The sequence below is a fragment of the Mastigoproctus giganteus genome, chromosome 2 (genome assembly GCF_048544385.1).
Source record: "Mastigoproctus giganteus isolate SK-2022 chromosome 2, ASM4854438v1, whole genome shotgun sequence".
Lineage (NCBI taxonomy): Eukaryota > Metazoa > Arthropoda > Arachnida > Uropygi > Thelyphonidae > Mastigoproctus > Mastigoproctus giganteus.
In genome coordinates, this window is record NC_143576.1 from 61,714,701 (window position 1) to 61,731,614 (window position 16,914).

The 16,914-nt window shown below is 38.0% G+C and overlaps 1 protein-coding gene across 1 annotated transcript in view; it reads right to left on the reverse strand.

Moving 5' to 3' along the window:
- tup (LIM1_Isl and LIM2_Isl domain-containing protein tup) overlaps positions 1-16,914 on the reverse strand; it is a 182,517-nt gene that overhangs the window by 34,520 nt on the left and 131,083 nt on the right. Inside the window, exon 7 of the mRNA XM_090389947.1 lies at positions 12,451-12,501. Coding sequence (XP_090246073.1) covers positions 12,451-12,501 — 51 coding nt within the window. The remainder of the gene's footprint in view (positions 1-12,450; positions 12,502-16,914) is intronic.

The window sequence follows — 16,914 nt, forward strand, 5'->3', positions numbered from 1 at the left end:
CGATTGGCGTATCTAAGTAAGAGTAGTCTGGGTCCAGCAATGGGCATGGCCATCAAAGAACAGACAACTACAAACCAGGATTTGTCTGGAGAATGTTTGTCCTGATCTCAAGTGGCATCTGAGTCAAACTGCTTGTTATTGCACAAACTATGCAACGCCAGTCTGGAATCCTCCTAATAAAATATTCAAGAGTTAGTCAAACGGGCTCATGATGACTCGCCACGAATACCAATCGTATCTTCCATCTTAGAGGTTAAAGATAGGACTGCGTTTTTTTATTTTTTTTTTATGTAGTCCATTTAATAATGCTAACTATTACAGTTAATTAAAATCGGGATCGCTTCCCACCTAGTAGCATCAGGCAAGTTCGGGAATTTTTAAAAAGTATCGCCTTAGTTGTATTTCTCAGGAGGAATTTAAATAAAGAAATTGTAACATGCATTTAGTTGATCATAAAAATGAATGGTTTATTTCAGGCCGTATTTCGTGCTCCGCAAATATTTGTTAGATACATTTGAAGGCGTCCGTTGATCAGAGATTTTTCAGTAATTTGTAGAGCTCACCTCCAACGTCAAATACTCGTACTTCATCAAGAAATACATATAATTTTAAATAGTAACTATGAATAAAACTGGTCCAGCCTAATAACATGCTACTACTTGTACAGGAAATATATATATATATATATATATATATATATATTTCTTCCCTATTTTTTGAAATAATGCAGAATATAAATACAGTTTATTACATAACTATCGGACTGCCTTAAAACCTGCTACGAATTCGCAAAATATAAATTTTGAAAGTGATCTAATCTCGTGCGCTCTGCTCTGGATTTACAGAACGTACAATATTCGATATTTACCAGAGATTGTTCCATGCTGAAGATGTCGAACTTTTCATTTTATCGATAAAAAGCATCCTCAGATTACAGAAACAGAAGTAAATAAAAAGGGCGAGAGCCACGTGCTGACATTTCTAAACATGGAACAGCGCCATTTGTAATCTAGGTAGCGATTTCAGCAATCGTGGTAGTGCCGGCCGAGTCTGATAGGTTTTGAATCAAATGTGGATTACGCTATTGCAACAACCCGATTTAACTTTTATAGTTCTTTTTATGCATATCGGAATATTTGTAGCCCAATTCTCTGCTACTCGGGCTTCAGTTTCTATCAACTTTGTATTTATTATTATCTGTCTGCGTGAGATTTCATTCACCAGAAAGGAGTTCCACGAAGAAGAACAAAATGCGCAAAACCCAGAAAGAATTTCCAAAATTAGATCTTGCAGAGTGTACAACAAACGTAAGGTCATTTATCCATACAATGTACTTATCTTTCCGCTTTTATAAGTTTAGAAAAATATTGAGTCACTTTGCAACCCGAATTTGTGCATTCCGGCCTGGCTTAAATTATCATTGTGGCGAGGCGAAAAGAAGTGAGGGAAAAAAAGAAAAAATTCCCTTCCGTGTACATCCATTTAGGTCTGATCCGACCTTAAGCTTCCGAACTCACGCCATGAACCACCGCTAAATAAGCTTATAGACCTATTAACTGATCAATAAGCGTATGGCTTAATAGAACGTCGATCCTGTACCCAGCACGCCTGTCCATTACCCGCCATTGACGTTGATGTATCCTGGGGCATTAAGTCGCATTTTTAAGTAGCTCTGTGCTTACTACCGTCTGTCCGTGTGTGTATGTGCGTGCGTGTGTGTGTGGCTGGCTAGCTAGCTGCTCGACCAACACCGTCAATATGCCCACTTTCGCCACGGGTGAAAAGAGCGCGCGCGCGCTAGCGTCTCTCTCGCTAAAGCCACTTGGAAGTGCTGCCGCACACAAATGGAAGGAGCGCTACTGTTGGGGGAAGCGCGGAGAGATGGGGGGAGGGAGGGAGGAGAGAGAGAGAGAGAGAGAGAGAGAGAGAGAGAGAATAGACTAACCATCTCTGGGCATAGTTAATGGCCGTGTTCACTGGCGTCGGCTGTCTAGTGATTTATGGAATTAGAGTAATATTAATCCAGCCAGGAAGGCATTATTGTCGGCAGAAAAACTTTAGTCACTGTCATTCGCACGGCTCCTTCCCCCCCCCACAAGAAGTCACACAGAGATGGAGGGATAAGATTAATACGTAAAGACACCGAATCGAAAGAACCGCAATTAATCACGAATGTATCAGTTATTAAAAATAATAAATGAGTATCGCGTCTTAATTCCTAACACGATACCGGTCTTTGATGTAAAATAATGTTTACAGATTAAGATGGCGAACGCTGAACTCTTAAGGATGCACCAACTTCGCGCTTAAGCTTCAACCTTCATCCACGCCTTCATATTTTTATAAATTTGAAAAACTCTACGAGTTTGACCAGTGATGAGTTAAGACAAATAATCCGAAATGAAATCCTCTTTATATAACGTAAAAAAAAAAAAAAAAACACCTCTTCCCTCCTCAAAACTATAAGGAAGTAACCGGGCTGAGATTTCCCCCCACCCACACACTCAATGTGGCAGAATTTGTCCAATTTTGCAGTGCCCGTTATAGGTTGCTTATATTCAAGCGTTTAGGGCATAAGCCTCAAGCTATGAAGGAGTCTAGACTATGTATAAATATAGTGCAAATGCATCAGGAATACATAGCTATATCTGAATAAATCAGATTATTAATAAAACGGCATCGTTTTAAGTTATATCTCATATTGTGAATACCTTCACAACGAGTTGCCATGATATGAGATATAACTTAAAACGATGCCGTTTTATTAATAATCTGATTTATTCAGATATAGCTATGTATTCCTGATGCATTTGCACTATATTTATACATAGTCTAGACTCCTTCATAGCTTGAGGCTTATGCCCTAAACGCTTGAGTCTAAATACATGATACACCATCAGGCATCTCTCATATTGTGGAGTTATACTTCATAACTGTTTTGCCATCATTGCATCACTCGGGTACCTACCCACCCACCGAAGAAGGGCCAAATAGCCCTGAAACGGTGCCGTCTGGGTGGTGGTATCCATCTGAGAATAAGTAACATTAGTCTTCTCCTTAGGTGAAGCGTTACTTATTCGAAGTAGTGCAATATCATGGCAACTCGTTGTGAAGGTATTCACAATATGAGATATAACTTAAAACGATGCCGTTTTATTAATAATCTGATTTATTCAGATATAGCTATGTATTCCTGATGCATTTGCACTATATTTATACATAGGTTGCTTATATTTATTATTATTAATTATACTTATATATTTTAATCATTTGAGAGACTGTTAGAATGCATTAATGTCATTTTATTATTGCAAAATTCTTAACTTTGTTAAACTGCATTGTTCTTTGAATAAATTCAAATTAGTTTTAATGCATTAAAACGATAAGAGAATATCCCAGTGCCCTTGATAAGGAATTACATTCGTCATTCACTTTCACTCGTGATTTCTGATTGTAATTTTGTAAAGTTGCACTGATTTAGTGCATACCCGCCCTTTGATGACACGGAAACCCTAAAATTGTTTATACAAAACCCAGAATAGCTGTCAGATTAGTGACACCTTTAAAAAAATCGCAATAGCGAGGCAACTTGTTGTGCGGGTGTTGCACATATGACAGAACTGATGTCATGGGAAAAAGTCCAAGTTTTTCTTAAGACAGACTTCTTGCGTGTGATATGAAAAACACTTTTCCTGCTTTTCTTAATGAGTGCTCTTATATTTTCAAAAATCGTACAAGACACATTTACAGACAACAAAACTGAAATGCGCCCGAAACCTATTCAAGTAGGATTAAGATAGAGTGGATGGGGCTACCGACGCTGCACCACCACCCGAGTGTTAGTGCTGTTGGAGACGAATCAACTTCAAAGGAGTTCATATATCCATTTTTAAACTGCATTATTCTTTGAATTTGTTCAGTAAAGAGGCAGTCTTCTTGTTTTCTGCTGTATTTAAAGACAGAGCCTAACTTTTGTCGTCAATCCCCCGGAGGAGACATGTAACTTGTCATCTATATTTTGCGACAGGATATAACACCGAAGTAAGCCTCCGTAGCCAGGCAGGCAGGAGCAGCAGTGCGTAGCACACGCTTCTTGATTAGACCGTGACCACCAACAAACAAACAAACAAACTGAAGTAACTACTGTACACGACAGAAAATTTCGCAAACAAATTCAAGTTAGGTGAACTGGAATCATGTTCCCTTCATACCATCTGACCACAGCCCTGGAAGCTTCTATGCAGATACTCCAATTCAAGTTCTAATTGGACAAATCTCATCGCCCTCAATATTGGGCATTTGCTGCTGGCGAATCCCACCTCCTGGACCAAGCTAGACCTCATCACTAGTGCAGGTGTTCACCTGCACTCGTCTAAATTTCGATGTCGAGTCATACCATATCAGGCGCTGCATGTCATGCATAACCTTGATGCGGATCTCAGGAAATTTGTCGCACCTACATAAATAGAATGTACACGAGGCGCACCACACCTGTAGTAGTAGACGTCCAATTAATGATTGACACCAACGATCTCGCCACAACCACTTCTAAATAAGATGATTGTGTTCAACTAGCCAGGGCTATAAACGTTGAGAGCCGAATCCAATGAAGCGTAAACTCTACTCTGTCAAAAAAAAAAAAAAAAAAAAAATGGTTTTAATGATAGTGGAAGTTGAGAGGACAGCTACCAAAAATTCCAAGTAGCGTCGAATAAATTTTCGTTACCTTGAGATTCGCCTTATTAAATTTGCCAGAATTTAATTAACTTTATTTTAATTGTACTATTGTTTACTTATTGTATATGCATCACATGTCAAATAACTTGTTAGAAATTAACTTTATTTGTTAAATTTAATCTAATTGCGAGCCCCTGGCCGTGATTAATGGCATGGACTCATCTAAATGTCGAAAGCGCGTGCTACAGGAATTCTGGTCTATCTTGACTCAATTTATTTCCACAGGTACTCAAACTGGTTCTAGATCTAGTGACCAGGGAAGCCACTCCAGCAGCAGAGTTCTCTTGTGTTCCTTCCAGTTCTGTACAATCCTGATCTTGGGACATGGCGTATTATTCTGTGGGAGAAGAACCCATTCGCAGATGAATACACTGTAGCCGAAGGGTTGGTTGATTTTTAGGGATTTTACTGGGTCAAGTCAAATAGTATAAAATATATAATTAATTAATATAAGAATAATAAAATTGATATAAAGTAATAAGAGAAAACTGTAGAGAGTTCTAAATGAAATTATAAAAATTAATAAGTTGTAAATACTTGAATATAATATCTGACACGCTCTCATCCAATAAAATCGGAACGTATATGTATGGCTCTGTTAGAGTGGTGAAACACAAACGGCGATCATCACTAAAAGATGAAGATTCGATTAAAATGTGCCAATCTGTTAAAATGACGTCGCAGTATCTACAGATACGATGATCATCTGCCCTGCAGATAGGAATACATGAGATGACAATGTCCTGTGCACAGCCGAGCAAAGACTACTCTTGCGCTGAGTAGATTGCCAAGTCGTAATTACAGGCTTCATTTGAAAGTTTATTTGTAGTGCCCTTGCGAAAGTCATCTGTTATAAATTACTCACATGCAGTCTGTATACAGGACTAAAGAGCGGTCGTTCTGAGGCACCGCTGGTTTGATTGCTATATCATGACTTGTGATCCCAATGTGTTTAGGAATTCGGCAAAAGCGAATATCAAAGTCTGACTCTGAAGGAAAGTGTAACTTTTGTTGTATCGAACACAACACTGGATGAGGAGTGAATTTCATTTGATAGATCATTAGAGTCAGTGTATACCATACACCTTTCGTATTGGTGGCCTTTTTCTATGCTCCATATCAGACTATTTCACGCAGCTCTTCTGTGTATACATGTATACCATAATGGGGAACTGTCTGCAATTAGATTCCCACTATTAATGGGGAGTTTAATTGTTGAGTGTTTCTCGGAAAGCGCACAAGCAGGCCTCATGGATACTTCACACTTTGAGCCATCTGTATACATTGACAAGAAGTCAGAATATTCAGCTGTGTGTGTCAAATAATCATAGCATATTGCACTGATAGCTAGTGACATCTAAGCATCGATAGGAATCCACTGATTTTGACAAAAATTTCGCAGCCATGCGACCCCTAGTCCGTCAACCAACCACTTGCCTGAGTTGTTCACGCTACCCGGGGTGAATCCATTGACTCGTGCTGTTTTCGCAATAATCTGATCCGAATCAACGTGAAATAGCCAGCGGCGGGATTCATTGGACCAGACAACGCTTTTTCCATTCTCTACTGTCCAGTGTGTTCATGTTCTTGAGCAATGTGTTAACAGAAGTGGAGCCCTATTTGGCCATTAGCTGCAATACCCAATCCTTGACAACGTATGACATTTCCAGGGATGGGGTATTGTTGTGCATTCTGAGATGCTTCTTTGGGTACCGCTGGTGGATTGTTATTTGACTCACTGTAGCCTTTTTGTGGATATCAACGAGCTGTCTCCGACCACAGGATCGTTTGGCTGGATGCTATTTCATTATTGGAGAAATCTCGATACACCAGAGAGACAATCACACTTAAAAGATCCCAACAGGTTTTCAGCATCCGACCATGCAATATTCATGTACTGATTGGGAACAGTATTCCAAGCGCGGTTTTATAATTGCCTTAATACAGTGGGAGTATGATCTCCCTCTCTCTACAAGCTCAGAGAACTCGTAAGGTTCGACAGTAGCGTAACTTCCAAATCCTCTTCTTCTTCCGCATGTTTTAATTCAACTCCACCAAGTCAATAAGTGATTTTTGGGTTGCTGTTCCCTAAGTGTAAGGAACAGCGATCGTTGAAGCTGTCCAAGCCATCCTGAAGGAGCGTTGATTATTAACCACTCTTCAGATCTTATCATATACAAAGATATCGCCCTTCGCCAATGTCACGTGTGAAAAATCACAGAGTAGTGGTTCTAGAACCGATCCTTCAGCTACCCCACTTCTAATGCTCGCCAGTTTAAAGAGAAACCATTCATCACAACCCTCTGCATCATGACCTGCATCCACCTTACAATTTCAAAATTTTACTCGTCATTTCAACATGTTACAGCTTATACAGTAGCTTCACATGAAAGACTGACTCAAATTAAAGAATTAAAACGCATGAAACAAGATTATAAGGAAAAACACCTTGCTAACTTATATTCTGATTCTGAATTAAATGGACAAAAAAAAAAAAAAAAACTCGGAGCAGATGGGAGGTGCTTGAAACAACTTTTAAAAGTCTCTCCACTTTCTTGATTTGTCCACTTGAACTTTTACTGTGACATGCCTTAAAGGTAGTGAATAAATGCGCAAACTGCTAACGCAGTGCAAAAGTTATACATTAAGGACAAAATGTCTCAAAGTGTATAAAGAATTGGAAATTGGTGAAATAATGAGACCTTCAGCATGTAATCTGCTTTTATTTTCTTAAAGAATTATAGATTATTCTCGGATGTTTCGTTGTATTTCCTGTATCACTTCTTCATTAAATTTCTATAATGATGGTGTTCAAAAAGGACCGCGTTACAGAAATTCGCTGTAAAACCTGTTACAATAAGTACGAAGAAACGTCTGAAAATAATCTGAATTCTTTAATAAATTAAATGCGGATTACACTCCACGCAGGCTGAAGTGCTCATTATTTCACCAATTTCCATTTCTTGATATACCTGTGTCCCATTCCGGTAAAAAAATATTTAAGAAAAAAATTCAAATTTGAAATCCCGGTTAAATCAACAAATACCGACTAAGTATATTAGAAACAAGATTCCATTCTCATATACGAGATCCAGGACTTTAATATTAGTAAATACAATATATACAGGAAGGGCAGAATATCAGAAGGTGAGAATGGGATTATGCTTTTGATGAGAGGGGTAAATGGATTCAGGAAGAACATGTCCATTGGATGAGGAAAATCAGGACTCTGAATCAGTTTGGAGTGAATAACCAAACTTGTAGAGAGGTGCCAAAGACCTAATGAACATACTGGGTATGAGGATCAGCTATATGCGTGTGCACATCAGAACGTCTTATTACAGGGGGGAAATTATTCAGACAAACATTTCCTCTTTTTTTTTTTTTTTTTTTTTTTTTTTGAGTAGGACTTTACCTAGAACGGACCGACTACCCCGCTAGGTTACTCCCTCATCTTTACTAAAATTTCTATCTAAATTTCTTGATGGAGAAAGGAAATTCTGTACCGAGTATACAATGAACCCAAAATGCTGAGCATTGTTTCTTATAAGAAAAAGACAAGAAGACTGCTATTGTTTTCAAACCGTAAAGTAGTGAGAATCTTTGAGAGTGAATGAGAATATTCGCTGCACCTTATAATTAATGGGTATCCTCCTTGTTGCTCTCATCTTACGTTATCTGCACTCCAATACGCTCCAATGGATTCTCGTACAAAATCTCGTACAAAATGCACTCTGATCACAAAGAAACGCTATGAGGTCTCGCAAACGATGAATCTCATTCAATGTTTATTTATTTAAAAGATGCTCGTATAGCAGGAATAATTCTAAATTCGTATTAAGAGTCATCGGCAATTTAGCATCACGCACAGACCAACACGGAACTGGACTGGTGCAACCAAAGCTGGTCTGAGATTTACGGTTTTCCAAGGTTGCCTTAGAAGTCCTTCTGCAAACAGCGTTCTCCAGACAAGAGAAAACAGCTGGCGGGTGGCATCTGTTCGATTCCATCCATTGGAAATGCTTTTTCAATAAAATGGGATTCAGTTGATCACGAGGTCTTCGTGGAAGCACAGTTCGTTGAATCGCCGTCCTCCCCACACAGGATGGAAAAGAACCGAGTGCGAAACCAGTCGATGTCGCGAGGAATTTTTATGGGCCTTTTTTCACAACACGTCTGAGTTTGAGGGTCTCGGGCGAGGGTAGCATGGTTTCTCCTCCTGGAAACTCGGGTTTTTCGTCCAGCGAATAAAAGACATGCAATTTACAGACAGTATATACGGAGCATTATAGCCTTAGTCGCTGTTCTCCTAAAAAAAAAATCCAACAACGATTGATATTCGGCATGAATGTGGTCACTCACAAACAAATTTTTTATACAGGCAGATTTGAGAAATCTGCATATTATATTATTATTATTTACAGTGTCTGAAAGTTAGCATATTGCAAAAGCAATCCTCTAACAGAATAATTTGTGAGATCTCTTGCGGGATCATAATTCATTAAATCGTCCATTCTCTGACTTGTGTGTACATGCGCGGATATGTTTGTTAATGACTGAAAAAAATCTGAATCTCTCGTACTAAAACCTACCATGAGAATTGAAAATGTTAAGGATTTCAAATCTGAAATCTTTAACATTTTTGTCACATGATAAGGGACAAAATACGGTAATTTGATTACTGCTACGATTTAGGTTTCTAGCTTATGATACTTGTATTTAAGTAGTCACTGATCACAGAATTTTCCTATTAGACTTTGTTAAAAAAGATATTAAAAATACCGCCATGAAAGGTACCATACGTTCCATCACTTAGTTTGTCTTGGAATTCATGGCATATAGAAAAATTCGCCTTTAAATAACGCTGTGCTGCAAATGAAATAGTACTGTTCGAGCTCCAAGATTATCTAGTACGTCTGGGACTTAAACTGAATTCTCAAAAAGCAGCTCAGATGACTTTCACAAAAAGGACTATTAATGAAATTATGATGGAGGCTTACTTTAAAAGACCACCTCAAGATGGCCAGTCTAAAAACGCTTGCGGCGTACTGGGCAACCGTCAGGAGTTGGTCGATCTTAGGCCTCGGGAGTTCCTCTTGGAATACGTCCGAAGAAATTTAACATCCGTACCGCTCTACGCTTCGGTACTCTGGTCAGGAGCTTCCTCTACTCAACTGAAGAGATTCCTGGGGATTGAATATTGGCGCCTGAGATGGCTAAACAGGGAGATTGGCTACCCTTCCACAATTTCTAGAAGTGTGCGCTATATAAACCTTGGCATGAAACCCTGGGAAACCATAGGAATCTACACACCTTGGCACAACTTCTATGCGGCCAAATGGATTCGCCTGATATCTAGGATGTTTCTGCAAATCCTCGGACCTCACAAAGAACCCGGTGCAGTTCAACACTTTGTCTACAATCTTGTCTGCAAAATGTGCAATACCTTAGGTCAGTGTTCCCGGCAAATACGTCCGGAATGTACAACTCCCTGGGAATTGATGCCTCATCTTTCTGCAGCTCGAAGTGCTATAGACAGGACATAGTGAAAGAACTCTATAAACACGAACAATAAGCGCTATGTGAGAAGAATTCCTTTTCTGGATTAACCACTGTTTTTTTATTGTTTGGTATTTATTTTATTGTTTAATGTTTTGATTTTTACCTTACGTTTTTGCAATCTGTTTTGATCCCTTGCAATTCCAATGAATGCATTCAACTGGAATTTGCATAATGTACACCCTTCTAGCAGAACCAGGCTGTTCCAGAGATGCCCATTGATGTGGAAATAAAATGATATTCAAGTTTCGTACATGTAGAAAAACGCCTACATGTACAGAGAGAAATTGTCGATGCATGATTTTTATCGTTTTGCAGGCAAGTCTGTTGTTTTTTCCCGAAAATCAAAATAATGCAGGAAAATTAGAGTATCAAAATCTTCCCCACACAATATGGAGATCTTCAAAGCATGCCATTGACATACTCGTCGCAGAGCGCGTTGATCTTAGATCAGTAGTTATGTGAAAGCGTTTATTTCTACTGCCAGACCGTTTTTTTTTTTTTTTTTTAATAGGCCTGTACCTTTGGAAACATGAAGCAAAAACAACTGCAAAGATTCTATAAGATATGAACACTACCCGAAAGCCTGCAGAATATTTGTAGACTAAATATCCAAGTGACACCGATCTGTCATTAATTCACATACTCGTGTTTATTAAATAATGTCTTATATCCGACTTATGGTATTGCATATTATCATTAATGAGATCTAATTAGATTGCCTGACCACATTGGGATTTTATTTGGCACTAACGGTAAAATTAATGCTTCTGCGAGTAGATGCACATGCCAATTTCAAATGGCGATTATGTATGAACACTGAAAATGGTTATTGCTATCTAACATCAAAGGGCCATATTTAGATAATCAGTTTTGGTATCTGGAATGAGCCGAGCATTTGGAGTTATTATAAATATATAAACATACATCGAACATTTTTATTTAAAAATAAAAATCTTTAAAAATGCAATGATAAAGGACAAATCAACATTATTCTTCATCACCAGAATTGCTTGGGTTTCATTGATAACGCTACACCCAACCACGATTCATGGTTGATATTCCGGCGTTTGCTCATACTCCCTGCGTTTCACTGAACTTTGAACATACGGCCGATGAAGATGTAAGGTTTTTATTGGAAACGTCTGGCGTGCATATTTAAAATAAATTTCGACTTCGAACTTGGTTTGGTATCTTATGATTGATCGTATATGTCATTGAATATTACTAGATGTCCTTCCATTGAGGGAAACAAAAAATCTAATTCATCAGATAATATTTTGAGTAAAATTAAAGATTTTTTTTAAAGGCCAGCGTATGTATCTAAGTACAAATGCATTGCACTACTGACACTGCGTTTAATTTTTTGTTCTTAGTATACTACTGGGACGAACAATAATTAGGATTCCTTATAAATAGCGAATAAAACAAACCTCAAAAATATATAATGCGCTGCCACGATTTTAAAACTAGTAAAGGTTGTTAACTGAGGAACATACAACAAGGTCTTTGAGGAGCACAAGAGTTGCACTTCCAAAGAGACTGTCACGTCAAACCTAAATGAAATTATCAGCCTCAACAGTAGGCAACAGAATCTGAAAACGTGACGTCGGACATGGTGTCAGTAGTGGTGGTAACAAATATCACCTGTCTGATAACTTCCTAATAATTCTCCGAGGGACAACTGAAGTCTATCTTCCTGGTTGATAACTATGCATGGCAGAATTAATGACATGAGGGAGGGCTAAGAGATAAATTACTGAAAAGTGTATCGCGAATGTGACACATTAGAAACATTTCTATAATTCCCCACTTATTTCCAGTTTTACTTTAAAATTGTGCACTATATAAAGTAAACTTGCATAAACATTTTTAAAACATACAAAATAATCATCATTTTATACAAAAAATAAAAACAAAATACTAATTACAAACAAAACAAAACAAAAGATTGTTTTACCAAGTTCCCAATGTTTCTTAATACCAAATCTGCACTTTTGAAAGGAAAAGCAATTAAAAATCTTTTTTTTTTTTTAATTACTGGTTTCGACTTATTTTTAAGTATTTTTTTCTTTTTCTTTTCCCGCGGTAGGGTCACTTAGTAAAACAAACTTATTTTAATATTTTTAGGAAGAGAACAAAGTGAGGCCCTACCGGGGAGGCTTGCGGGGAGGAATCGGACTCGGACATCGAGACCAGCAAAAACTGCGAATGACAAGAGAGCAGTGTCAGTGTCAATGCATTCGTTACTGTTTTTACAAATATATAGCAAGAATAAAAAAATTAATAAATTTATTATTAATGATCTGTATGTATTTTAACTAATTGGTTAATTATTGATTATCAATAATAGCATAATAAATCAGTGTCCAGTTTCATATCAATGGATTTAGGTTTTAAAAAAAAAAATTCTACAATTCTGATAGGTTTCTCTCCTTGGATTACTATTGCACAGTTAACAGTTGGAATAGAAAAACATTTTATGAATTGAATAAATGCTTCAGAGTATATTAATTGAAACTCAAATTAAACTCCCTTCGTCGATGGTAATGCATAGAGTTGTGCAAGATCACTCCCCTCATGGAAATACGAGGAAGAGGTCCAAAAAACATTTCTATTCGCCAAGAAGTAGTTGTGATAACTTGAAATCCATACAGCAACCACACAAATTTTGGTTTCTATCTGACAATTCATTTTGTAATCACAGCGCTGGATAAAGTGGAATACAGATCAATGATTCAGTCCCTCTTTCTACAATGGAAAAACACCCAAAACAATCCCGGAAGAAATGGTCGCTGTTTATGGAGAAGACTGCCCAGGTTACGATGTTGTTGCATTTGTAACATCAAGAAGAAATCCCTGGACGCCCAGCAACTATGTAAAAGAAGAGTGTTGCAAAAATTGAGGCATTAGTCCTCGAAGACCGCTGTATTAGCCTCAAAGAACTAGCTGCAGAGCTCCAAATTCGTGTAGGGTCTGTGGAGAACAGCATCCTTCAACAATGGATATTCTCCACAGACTTCTACAAAACTGGCCTGTGGAAGTGTATTGAGAAGTGGTAAGAATGTGTCACTTTGTTGGGTGACTAAGTTGAAAAAATGTAATGCATGGTGTTTGTTTCAATCTTCTGTTAGAACTACTTCTGGGTGAATACAAATCCATTTTGAACCCCCCACCCTCGTACAGAGCTAAATCTGCTTTCTCCTACACAGGACGGCATCACTGTTGCAACCCAGATTTTACAGTTTAGCCTTGTTTTTATGTTGTGATGTAGCATACGAACTATGTATGATTGGAGACAAAATCCTTCACCGATAAATAATATGAGGGTCACTATTACAAAATAAAACGTCTTATTTCGTATAATACCCGAAATGACAAATTTATCTATTTGTCATAAATTCAAATAAAGATTGTGAATGACTAAAACATTAGTAATAAAAGAAACGTTTATGAACAAATGAATATTTAATTGATGATCCTGACACATTTAAGATCATTTCAAGAATGCACAGTTCACAATAGCATTTCAAATATCAAAGTATGGAATTGAGTTTACTTGAAAATAGAAAACCTGCATACTCTGAAGTTGCAGCACTAAACGAATTCGCTGGTTTTAAAAAGATGCTGTTAAGAAGCCAATTCATATATCAGAACAGGCGAATATTTTTAAATTATTTGTTTGTATTGGTTAAATCTTAAAAATCTGTTGTGGGAAATCAGCAGTTATGAGGATTATCCATAACAGTCTGCAGTTTCACAGATAACGTCCATTGAGCAATTTCCAGCTGGACCAAAATTTGACAACTCACTCATTTCTGTAGCATTTTCGTGGTACAACTATCGCAACAAATTAATTTTAATAATAAATAAATCTTTAATAACAAATAATTTTTTAAGTCCTGTTTTCTGTTAATAAAAGTAGGTTTCCTGTACCTATCTAACCGACAAGGGACGTCCTCCGATACCAGAAAGAAATAATTGTTAAATATATTCGACGAAAATTTGTCACTGGTATTGCTAATCGAATTAGTTTTATAAGAATTGAACAACAAAAGTATACAATGCTCACTGAAACTGAAGATATATTATTCCTAAATTTTGCATTAGATGGATAAAACCAAGTAAAAAAGATTTTAAGAATGCATTCCATGCTGCAAAAACTGGTCGAATATGTTCAGAAAAAAATAAATGACAATTAATTAATTAAAATGAAAAATGGTTAGCTGTAAAAATATTGTCGATTTCTTTAATAATAAACAGTAAAGCCAATTAAACTCTCGGAACGAAATAATTAAGTATTTAAATACCTATATTAAATATTTAATGATTTATTTTACTTTGTTGGTTCATTTATTTATTTTGCTTTTCTCTCTCAGGTGCCAGCTGTGGAAGTTGGAACTACTGAAGAAATTTCAGAAATGCTTAAAACGAAACCATAAGAATGGGACGAATAGAAACAGATTGTGAAGACGGTCTAATAATTGACCACATGCACTGTGCTGCCACTTTATTAGGTACACCTACCTAGTAGCGTGTTGAGCCTCATTTGGCCTTCAAAACAGCCTGAATTCGTCTAGACTTGGATTGAACAAGATGCCGAAAACGTTGTGCAGGAATGGAGTACCATGCAGACATGAGCGTGCCACGCAGTTCCTTGAGATTCGACGGAGGTGTAGGCCTGCAGTGAACAGCCCTTTCCAGCTCATCCCAAAGATGTTCAATAGGATTGAGATCGCGGGGCACTGTAGCAAAGAAAAGTCGTTGTCGTGTTCCTGGAACCATTCCATAGTGATTCGGGCTTTGTGCACCGGCGCATTATCCTGCTGGAAGTAACCATCTGACTGAGGATAGATTGCCAACATGAACGGATGTACTTGGTCAACAACGATGTTTAGTATTAGTAATGGCTGCATGGTACAAGAAAGTCTATGGCTTATGCTGCACAAGCCAAAAAAAAAAAAAAAAAAACCGAATAAAACAATGATAAAAATAATAATAATAATAATTAACCCTATCATCCTATACGTTTCCCTCACCCGAAGGTACTATCCAGATGACCTTTGAATTTCCCCAAACTGTCAGCCTCTACCACCCATGTAGTAAACTTATTCCAGTAATTTATAACTCGCTGGCTAAAATAAAACTTCCTGCAGTCCAATCTAGGCACGATGTGGCATTCAGACGTGAATCTATGGATATCAATGGAACCAACGTGTGCCAAGAAAACATTCCCAACATAATGCTGCCCCCACCACCTTGCACAATAGTCGTCAGACATGATAGGTCCATGGATTCATGTTGTTTTCGCCAAATTCTGAGCCTTCCATCAACATGATGCACCAGGAACTTCGACTCGTCAAATCAAGCAAATGTTTTCCCTCGATAGTCCAGCGCTGGTGTTGCTGTGCCTACAGGAAGCGTGCTCTCTTGTTCTTCGTTGATAACAAAGATGCGTGATATGGCCGTCGGCTGTATTCTGACGTGATGTGCGACATTGTTGCCCGTCTGTTTGCTTGCACAATTCTAGCCATCCTCCTCTGACCTCTCTCATCAACAAGCGATTTTCTTCCACAGGAGTTCTGTTGAGAGGATGTTTTCTGTTCGTTGCACCATTCTCGATACACCCTTGAAACTGTGGTGCGTGAAAAGTTCAGAACTGTCGTGTCAGAGATGCTTTGTCTCCAGCACGTCTTGCACCTACTACCATGCTACGTTATAAGTCCGTTAGATCACTCCTTTTCCACATTATTGCTACGGTTTGTTCGCTTAACTGATACTGGAAAGGTTGTTCTGTTGCATTTATATCCACAGTTGTGGATATGTGACTTGCAATGTTGTGGGACAAACCATTTGTGTGCACAGCAGGGGCGTACCTAATAAAGTGGCAGCATAGTGTATAAGAGGTCGAAATACTGTAAATATTTTTAACATGATTTTACAGTCAGTTCGAATTGCTGCGACATCATAATTTCAAAGGTTTCGTGTGGGTTACATCAACTGACACCGAAGACATTCTATATGAAACCTCTGGGGACCATTAGTAATGCATATATACACACATACTGGCCAAAAAAATACGTACCTTTGTATTAAGACAGCACAAACAAAAGAGACGAATATATGCAAAGAAAACTGGCGTGGAGTGATGGCATGTTGCCTCGTTGAGTACAAAGACTGCAACAGGCTGTTCAACTGCAATAATCTAAACCCAGAATGGGGAAAACGCGTGATCTATCAGACTATGAAAAAGGTCTTATCGAGGGTACACGTTTAGTAGGAGCTAAACTTGAAGAAACGAAAGACATTTCTCAAAAGCAAAGGTTTTTAATGACTGGAAAACAGTCGATTTTTCCACATCTGAAAGCCGCAAATGTGACAGAAAAATAATACTTCAAGAGCGAAGCTGCGTACTCTACCGAGGACTATATGGAAAAATAGGACATCCAAATAACATCTGAATTCAACCAATCCCAGAACTGCCCTATTTCAACCCGTACCATGCACGGGGAATAATGGTACTATAATTGAAGAAACTGGGTATCGACAGTCACCTGCTTATTCAGAAGCCTCGTTTCAGAGGAAAACAGAAAATTCCGATTGCAGTGGTGCCGAGAA